Source organism: Humulus lupulus, chromosome 4, assembly GCF_963169125.1.
Source record: "Humulus lupulus chromosome 4, drHumLupu1.1, whole genome shotgun sequence".
Lineage (NCBI taxonomy): Eukaryota > Viridiplantae > Streptophyta > Magnoliopsida > Rosales > Cannabaceae > Humulus > Humulus lupulus.
Window position 1 is genome coordinate 191553849 of NC_084796.1, and position 9871 is coordinate 191563719.

Here is a 9871-nt window from a genome sequence, read left to right on the forward strand (position 1 = left end):
ATATAAAGCTTAGAAAAATTATTCAAAGAAAATTAATTTTAAAAATAACTATGTTTTATATATCATATTATTTTATTAATTAGTTCTACAAAAAATAGTGAAAATATTTTTACTATTATTATATAATATATAATTAATAAATGATTTCAATGAAGGTAAAAGAAGAAAAGAAAAAAAAAAGACAACATTCTTTTTCGCTATCCACCTAATCTAAGAACTCAACAGAAATTAGAAGAAAATAACACAGAGATTTTACGTAGTTCAGACTATCAAAGAGCCCTAGTCCACGAGTCATTGATATTAGTGACTTTGAAGTTTGTTTGAGTCAACTTCAATAGAGTATCAGGCAACGTATATATTGCTCTGAGTTTACAATTGCTTAACAAGTCAAAGTTCTGACCCTAAGGAGATACCTCATCCCTATTCATAGAGGCATGAGTCATTAATGCCCTTAATCAACATTTAATACGCATTCCCCCATTATTTGGAGGAGTAAACTGCTAATTTATTACATATGGATGCACTAACAAACACTATGAGCCCATGCGAATTGCACGAGGCCCATTTGTAGAAACCTGCCCACTAACTTCATGGGAAACAAGTTTCTGACCATGTTAAGATATGGCGCATGTTCGCCCATGTCAAGTGATGTTCCGGGAAATGTCAATTGTCGAGGATACGAACTCGACACCACTAATCGAGGCTCGCCAAAAGTTGTCAGGTGATCTGGTGGGCTGTAGCTGTGGCTAGGGGTGAGCATCGGTCGGTTTGGGCGGTTTTTTCATAACATAAAATCCAGAATTCGGTTTTCGGTTCGGATTGGTGCAATCCAAAAACCGACCGACTAAACTAGTTAAAAGAAAAAACCAACCATTTTGGACCGCGGTTTGGTCGGTTAAACCAACCAAACCGAATTTCTTATTTTTTTAAAATTTTAAAATTTTAATTTTTTTTTTTAAAGTTTTAGTTAAAAAACTAAAATTTTTAGATTGTTGGAATCTATTTTTGTGCATTTTTAAAACATAAATATATAGAACATAATTTCATTTTTTTATTTAATAATTTTAATAATTAATAATTATATAATATTATATTATTATATATTATATTGTTCGGTCGGTTTTGGTTCCGCCGGTCGGTCAGGACAAAATTTTCAAACCGACCGAATAGTGGCGGTTTGCGCCGTTGGCGGTTTTTTCGATATTCGGTTTAATCGGTTTCAGTTTTTTCGGTGTTCGGAAGGTCGGTGTATACGGTTTTTCGGATTTTATGCTCAGCCCTAGCTGTGGCGACTGACACCTAGCACCGACTCTAGTTCTAAGGACAAGAGTCCTATTCCTGGGAGATTGGCGAATGAAGAGAGCGATGGCCATCTGTATGGTCCTTGGGGCATGTCCTCACTTGGAGACATCCATACCGTGGAGATGGGTCACCAGACGTGGCCTCGCCTTGAGACATCTGCGCCTTGAGGACAGACCTCGGGGCGTGGCCTCATTTCGAGATATCCGCGTCTGGCCAAACCAAAGTACAAAACCTCACTAGCGCTCGAGGAGTTTATTAATCCTCTAACGTATGTCACGTGTCCTCTGGTGAAAACATGGACAACAAAATTAAATATTTGCTAAATACACCATAAGAATATATATTATACTTTTATTACTTTCCATTAGTTTATAGAATATGTGGTGTTAGTCTAACAAAAAAAATAAAATCTTCCGTTAAATACATATTTATTATATATAAGATATATTAGGCCGACTAAGAGAGAACGTCATGATTTAGATCATAATTTGCCACTCACTAATATTACTAGTGAATCTAATTTATTTCATTCATGAATTAGTTATTGGTATTAAAAATAGAACCGGTGAAAATAAAAAATTTAAGACATCATTTTGGCAAACTAACTAATTAATCTTAATAATGTTGTTGTAAAAGAGATTTCTGAACAAATTCTTTAGATAAGTTTCGATAATATATTATGTGTGAAAATATTATTTTATATATATACAAAAAAAAAAGAGTGAGAGATACTATTTTAGTACAACATTTTTTGTCTTGAAACCAATTTACTACTCTCTTATCTAATTTAATACTGAAACTAATTTGGTATCCTATAATTTAATACTTGTATATAGTTTAGTTCAAAATTGTACATTTCCCAAAAAAAAATGTGTTAAATTATATTCTATTTAAATTTAAAACATATTTATCATTTTGTTCTAAAAAAATTGGTGTTTTTTTTAACTGATTTACTATATACAAATATTAAATTATAGGATACCAAATTAGTTTCAGGATAAAAAATATAATAATATAATTTTTTTTTCTTCAAAATATCTTTATAAAAGGAGACTAATTTGCAAAATAGGCTGAAATTGAATTAGGTAGGCAGCCACCTTATGTTAATTGGTCATTTTAAGCCAATCTTATCTCAATACTTTGGTTTCTTTTTTGTAACAGTAGAAATTCCAAGGCCTTTTGACAAGTATTTTGTCTCAAGAATCTTTGACCATTTCATATAAACCCCCATTACTCATATTTAACATAACAATAATTTTGTTTTTCTTTCCATTTCTAGAATTTTCAGCCCAATGGGAAAATAGTTCTTAAGCCATGGTGGAAATGAAATTTTTTTGGACTAAATTTATGTCATGGTCCAACTCTTCGATCCCTTATCCTTCCCAATCCTATGTTGAGATTAATTTAAGTTTTTCAAAGGTTCAATTCAAAGTTGCTGGCACGCTTGGGCACCATAAGTCTGTGAAACCGAGTTCACATTCTCCAAATTTTCTATGATTATATTACTTTTCCCTCAATTGACACGTTTTAGTTTAAAAAAAATAAAGGGTACACAATAAAAGAGTCTGATGTTGACTCATTCAATCTGGATGCACAAGCAAAGGTCTTAGGTTCTTAACTATCCAGTACATAATGATATATAAGACAAGGTCTCAAACATGGTCAAATATGTTTTGTTTCTTCAGTTAGTTACCTCTAGTTTTCGTTTGGTTCTTCCAAAAGTTAAGAAGTTTCTTCTGATATTACCCATGATAATAAAATATAGTTAGCTTGGGGTCCCCTCCATGAATTATAAAATATATTTGACAATAATAGAAAATTCATTATTCTGTGCTTGTGGGCTTTAGAGTTGAGGTCATTGGGGGAAGAAGTAGAAAGTTTCAAGTCAAAAACTCAAAAACGCATTTAGTTTGCCGTGTCCTCATCTAATTTCCCATCTTCAATATTTTCTCCTTTGATGCTTTCTCTCTCTATAATGTTGTCTAACTCGCCATTATTGAGTTGAAGAAAAATACAGCTACAGAACATGAAGTTCTTTTTTCCTTGCACGACTTGCTTCTCTTCTCAAAGAAACGACATTGATAATAGCTGTTATGGTAAGTGAAAATTTCTGGGATTCTTTCATTTTTTCATTATGAGTTTTTGTTTTTGGTTACTCTTGATGATTTTTGTGCAAAACCCAGATGAGGAAAACAATGAAAACTTCCGGCTATTCACTTATAATGAATTGAGATTAGCCACTAATGGATTCAGCTCGTCAAACAAGATTGGTGTAGGTGGTTTTGGCACTGTCTATAAGGTTAAGAATGATATCACTTTTGGGTCTAAATATCTTTTGTTGATGATGATTTATGTGTAATTATATCATATGAGTTGACTTTTTTTTTCTTTTTTTTTTTTCAGGGCCGGTTTAGAGATGAAAGTTTAGTTGGGATAAAGGTTCTTTCTATAGAGATTGAATCCATGAGAGGAGAGAGGGAATTCATAGCTGAATTAGCTGCTCTTTCTAATATCAAGCATGATAATCTGGTTGGTCTTAGAGGTTGCTGTGTTGATGGAGCTACCAGATATTTAGTCTATGATTACATGGAAAACAATAGCCTTTCCCACACTTTACTTGGTAACCAGCCCTTATATATATAATGATTATTCATCTAAAAATACTTTATATTCCTTGTTGTTTTAGTAAATTTCTATCTGGGTATCTTGTGTTTATGAAAATTCCTGCTTCGGTGAAATAGGTGGAGAGCAAAATAGGCTCAAGTTTAGTTGGGAAGCAAGAAAACACATTTCATTGGGGATAGCACAAGGACTTTCTTATCTTCATGAGGAACCTCATATAGTCCACAGAGATATTAAAGCAAGCAATATACTTCTAGACAAAAATTTCACACCAAAACTTGGCGATTTCGGTTTATCAAAGATTTTAAGAGAGAACAGTTCTCATATCAGTACACGAGTTGCTGGGACAATGTAAGTGAAAAAATGTTCGTACTCTTTTATTATTGTGTGAAAAAAATGACTTCAAACAAGGAACTTGCTAATGCGGTCTCTCCAAACAATGGCTTAAACAAAAAAAGGGGTTATCTTGCTCCAGAGTATGCCATTAGTGGTCGTTTGACAAGGAAATCAGATATATACAGCTTTGGAGTACTGCTATTGGAGATCGTTAGTGGCCGGAGAGTTGTCGATTTTGACATGGAACATGGAGAGCATTACCTGGTTCAGAAGGTAACAGAGTTAAAATAAAAAACTTGTTAATCAATAATAGTAGACAATGCCAAGTTAATATAATGCTTGAAACTAATGAAAGACTTTCTTTTTATGCAGGCTTGGGAAGCTTACAAGGGTGATGAACTTCTGCAGTTAGTTGATTCTGTTCTTGAAACAAAATTTCCTGAGGAAGAAGCAGTGAGATTCATCAAGATCGGACTTCTTTGTGTGCAAGAACATGCCAGGCTGCGGCCATCAATGGCTACCGCGATAAAGATGTTGGCTAATGAGACTGACTTGATAGATGTTGAGATATCACAACCTGGGCTGGTTACTGATCTCATGTCTATAAAATTGGACCAGCAGCATTCGTCTCAAAGCACTTTCTCAAGGGGTTCCACAACTCTCAGCTTCCAAAGTCCTCGTACATCTTATTTCTGACTACCATATTTTTTCTCTCTTCCTTTTTGTTTGTTTTGTTTTCTTTCTTTTTTTCCTTTTCTTTTTACAGAATAGATTTTTGCTCATCCTAGCTACCAGCTTGTGTAGAGTCCACACATGTATTGTGTACATATTGGGTCTGGATGAGTTATCTTTTTCTCTCCAGATTCATGACAGAGTTAGGATAGAGATTCTTGAATGTGATTTGAGTACATATAACAGTACAAAATATAATTTGTATCTCATTTCTTGACTTCTGCTTTTAACCGTGAATATACAATATAGAAAAATTTGATACCGGTGTCCTAACTCTTATGTTAGAAAAAAAAAAAACAATAATTATTAACTAAACATAACATAAGAACAAAAAGCATAGACAAATCTCCCTAGCCCTGCAACTTGTAAAAGAAACAGGCTTGAATAAATAATCAGTTAGTACATGCCAAGACTTTAAACATGTGAACACTGATTGCTGGTCTATAATGTGAGAGTCTACTTCTCACAAAGTTTACCGTGTCATTCATTTCTGTGATCGACCCCTCAGTAAGAGCGAAACTCGCAACAGGCAGGCATGCATGGCTCCTCGCACGCCATCTAACGATGCCACCAATTTGCTGATGGGCTCAGCAGATGGCATACAGGGAGCCAGGCATACTAATATGAAACTTAACATAATTTGCATTGAAAATTTATATCTCTTACATTATTATCTCCATGAAAGTTTCAAACCAGCTTCATCCACATTGCAGGCTGCAAACAACTTTGTCTGGATTGAGGAACTAATAAAGATGATCTTTTTGATGTATCAGTGTATTGGAGATCTGGGGATGTATTTATTTATAAAGGGGTGGAGCTTTGTGTTCTCAGGCTATAAGATCAAGTCTCAATCAAGTTGGGTTCTAAAAGACTGACCCTTTTACATGCCCATGCTCCTTTTTTTCTTTTCTGTTTTCCCTCAAACCAATCAACTAGCTTTTGAGTTGGTAATTTGGCATTCAGCAAACAGTTCTGGACAAACCTAGTACTCTCTACCTGAACTGCCCCTTCCTTTCTACACTTTTTGTCTCATAACTCGGTTAGGATAGGCGCAGGGGTCGTGGCCTATGGGGTACGACTTATGGTGTGTGGTACAAGCTGAAGAGAAAGTAGAGGAGCATATGACATTTAGAGATATTGTTAAAATGTACCAAAAGGTTGTTGGCCTTTTCCCTCCTGTTTTCTGGATCATAAAGCTAAGCTTCTTTTTCTTGTGAAACTGATTTGTCTGGGAGTGCTTGGATGGTTTGGATTCCATTTTCTCTACATTTCCAAATAGTAAAATTGCCTTTCCAAATTCTTCTTCTTTTTAACCTATCTTTTCATTTATCGCCGAAAAAAAAAACCCCACTTGTGCAAATTACATTAGTATTTCGGAGGGACTCAAACCTTGGACTCTGACAACCCTTACATACCGAGACTGTTAAGACAGTTAAGCAAGGGGAAAAAAAAACTAATGCAGAAATTGTACATATGTTAGAATCAAAGACCAAACATTATTAAAATGAACTTCCATGAATGCAGATTCGGAACTTCAATAATTTTATCCTTTTCACTTTATAAATATCAAGGGAAAATCAAACAGAAACTATGAATAAGACAACGAAAGTGTGAGTAAACTTCATATACAAGAAGCTCATATCAAATGTACAATTGCAGAAGAGCAGCACTCACATGAGCTGCCTTTTTTTTTTTTTTTTTAACTTTTCAATCAATTTATAATTTGTTTAGTATCTCATTCACCATCATAACTACAAAATCAGTACTTCCTTCACAATTTGCTCTAACGAAGATGCTATATCCGAAATGCTAGGACGCTCATTAACATTTTCCCTCACAACCAGTTCTGCTACATCAGCAAGTTTAAGCAAAGGTTCTACATTTCTTGGAAGAGCTACATACCGGTCGATTATTGCAGCCGCCTTCCCCTGTTTGATCAAAGGCACCGCCCACTCAACTAGGCTTGGAGGGTTGTAATCTCTGTCATATGCTTTCCTTCCACTGAGAATCTCTAGGAGAACAATCCCAAAGTTGTAAACATCACTTCCCAAATCTTCACCGCTAAGATCTTTGTCATTTGAAGTAATGAGGCCGAAATCTGCAATTCGAGCACTCCATTCAGAATCCAAGAGAATGTTTGATGTCTTAACATCTCTATGAATAATAGGAGGCACAAACTCCTTGTGAAGATACTCAAGTCCCTTGGCAGCCTGCATTGAGATCTTCAATCGAAGGGTCCAATTCAAGGGAGAAAGGCCACCATGGAGATGGTCATAAAGGGTGCCATGAGGCATATACTCATACACCAACAACCTCTCCCCCATCTCAGAACAATATCCCAACAAATTCACAATATTACAATGGCGGATTTTGCAGAGGACTTCCAACTCCATTTCAAAGTCTCTACTGTTAGAATGAATGATAGTAGCAGCGTTAGCTCTCTTCACCGCGACTTGTCTTCCATCGGCGAGCACAGCTTTGTAGACAAAACCATAGCTTCCTCTGCCAAGCTCATTAAACTCCTTGAAACCATTAGTGGCATCTTTAAGCTCAGAGAGTCTAAACACTTGAGCTAAACCAGGACAAGGAGTTAAAGATGGAAGTGAGTGCATATCTCCATTGCTATCAGTTTCCAATTCGGGGTTTTTGGATTGCTTCTTCTTTGGTCCTTCCTTTTGTTTAGAAGCAATCAAACGAGTAACAAGACAACCACCAAGTAAAATCAAGAGAAGGACCAAAGCAGAAGATCCAATTATGATCACAATTCTATGCAAGTGATGCCAAAGCCTTTTCATCTCAGGAGGAGAATGAAGACCACAAATATCATAACATGACCTGTTTTGGCAAAGAGAACAAGCTGTACAAACTCTATCAGAATTCTCAGTACATGAACTAGACAAGAAGAAACCATCGGAACAATTCGATCCACATGGGGAACATATCTTAAGATCTTTCCTAACACACAGGTTTGTCAAATCTACCTCATTTAGAATACTTGCATTGAAAGTAAATTCTCTTTCACTACAAGGACCAGGACTACAAAGCCCTGGACTACAAAGCTCCAATGGTGGATCATACAACAAAGGTGGTGAATCAGAAGAAGAAGATGAAACATTATAAGCCCAACAATCAAGTACTAGATCATCTTCTCTAATCCCACAAGTGGTGAAATCAGAAGAAGCTATGGCCTTAAACCCAGAACCTTTTGGTATAGAAGATGAGTTAAAACTACCCCAACACTCAACTCCATGATTATCTTCTCTAATCCCACAAAAGTGTCTAGAACCAGCAGAAAGAGAAACAAAACGAGACCCATTTGGAGGACCAGTATACCAATCATTATCATCACCCCAACATTTGATTTCCATTGATATATCTGAGATTCCACAGAGGGAAACTTTCCCTGAAGCTAAAGCTATGAAATTTTCCTTGACATCAACCACTTCCAAACTCGATGAGTTTGGTCCCCAACAAACGAGTCCTCCTTCTCTAATTCCACCACAGCTGAATCCTTCACCCGAAACTAGATTCTTGAAAACCATATTACTAATATTCTGATCGTAAAATAGAGTGGACTCTTTAGAAGTCAAACTAGTATTGTTCGAGGTTTTGATGATATCTATATCCCAGCAGTCAACGGTACCCATGTTATGATCGGAGTAGTACGGTCCTCTGATAGCACAGACGTGTTTGACGCCGGCGGCGACGTTGGAATAAGCAGTGGTCTTGAATACGGAAGGTACGAGATCTATACCGGGTCTGATCGAGCTCCAGCAGAATGCTTGCGAAGTGTTCGCTAAAATGCCACAAATAAAGCCTTTACCACCGGAGAGTGCAGCCATAGGAGGAATATCACTGAAATAAGCGGAGGAAGAGGAAGAAGACGAAGATGGAGACGATGATGACGAGCTGTTCTTTCCCCAGCAAACCACGTCTTGCTTCCCGCTCGCGTCTATGGCACAGAAGAATCCATCTTCGCCGAACGAGGCCGAGATGGGTCCCATTGATCCGAACCCAGATGCGGAAATGAACCAAAACGGTAGAAGAAGGAGAAGAAAGAGTTGCAGAGCTCGAAAGAAGCCATGAATGGCGAAGTGGGCTTGCATGGTTTGGGTCTGGTTTGGTGTGTTGGAGTTAGATCAGGTCTGTCATGGAGTGGTTTGGAGGTACTCGTCGTTGGAGCTTTGACGACTATGGAGGAGTTAGAAATACGAGGAGAAGGAAGGTGACGATGAAAGAGGAGGTACATGTGTTGTTGTTGCGCAGACATTTTTACGGTTTTTGCTCTAACCGTTAGAAAATCAAAAGTACTGAAAAGTAGTTACCATTTAACTGTAATCTACGGCTGATATGATGAGCTGAGAGAGTTCGATCTAAGATTGAGTTAAATAAATATGTTGTGTTGTCTGTTATTGATTTTATCTTTGACTTTGGTCAAAATAATTTGGTTTGATCATTTAATATCATTGTCTCATAATCTCAAATTTTTTCTTTTAAAAAAAATAGGCTATTTTATTCATGTAATTTACTTAAACCAAAGTTTTTTTTTATCAAAAAATAAATACATAATTATATTTTTTTGACAAAAAATATATAATTATAGGGACCTATAAAACTCTTGTGCAAAATAATTATTTTAAAAAAAAATTCGATTTCTTTTAAACACCTTTTATACAATATAAACAAATTAATAAAATTTGATGATATATATTATGAGTTATGGATAAAATTAATAAAAAATAATAAATTTATAATCTAAAATTAAAAATATATACATAGTGAAGGTAACTATTCTAATTAACATTTTTATTTATTGAAATAAATTGGTTTAAAATTATACAATACTTGCAATGAATGAGATAAAATATGTCTAAAAGAA

The 9871-nt window shown here is 35.6% G+C and overlaps 2 protein-coding genes across 2 annotated transcripts; one reads left to right on the top strand and one right to left on the bottom strand.

Moving 5' to 3' along the window:
- The first annotated feature begins 3012 nt into the window (after nt 1-3012).
- LOC133831076 (putative serine/threonine-protein kinase) lies at nt 3013-5209 on the top strand. Its single transcript, XM_062261245.1, has 6 exons — nt 3013-3398; nt 3486-3601; nt 3706-3922; nt 4044-4275; nt 4383-4533; nt 4633-5209. Exons 1-6 carry the CDS (start codon nt 3329-3331, stop codon nt 4954-4956), a joined length of 1110 nt encoding a protein of 369 aa, XP_062117229.1. The 5' UTR covers nt 3013-3328; the 3' UTR covers nt 4957-5209.
- Nucleotides 5210-6587: 1378 nt separating this feature from the next.
- LOC133831075 (serine/threonine-protein kinase-like protein CCR1) lies at nt 6588-9223 on the bottom strand. The gene has a single exon (XM_062261244.1). The coding sequence runs from the start codon at nt 9096-9098 to the stop codon at nt 6744-6746; it is 2355 nt and encodes a 784-aa protein (XP_062117228.1). The 5' UTR covers nt 9099-9223; the 3' UTR covers nt 6588-6743.
- Between the last annotated feature and the right edge of the window lie 648 nt (nt 9224-9871).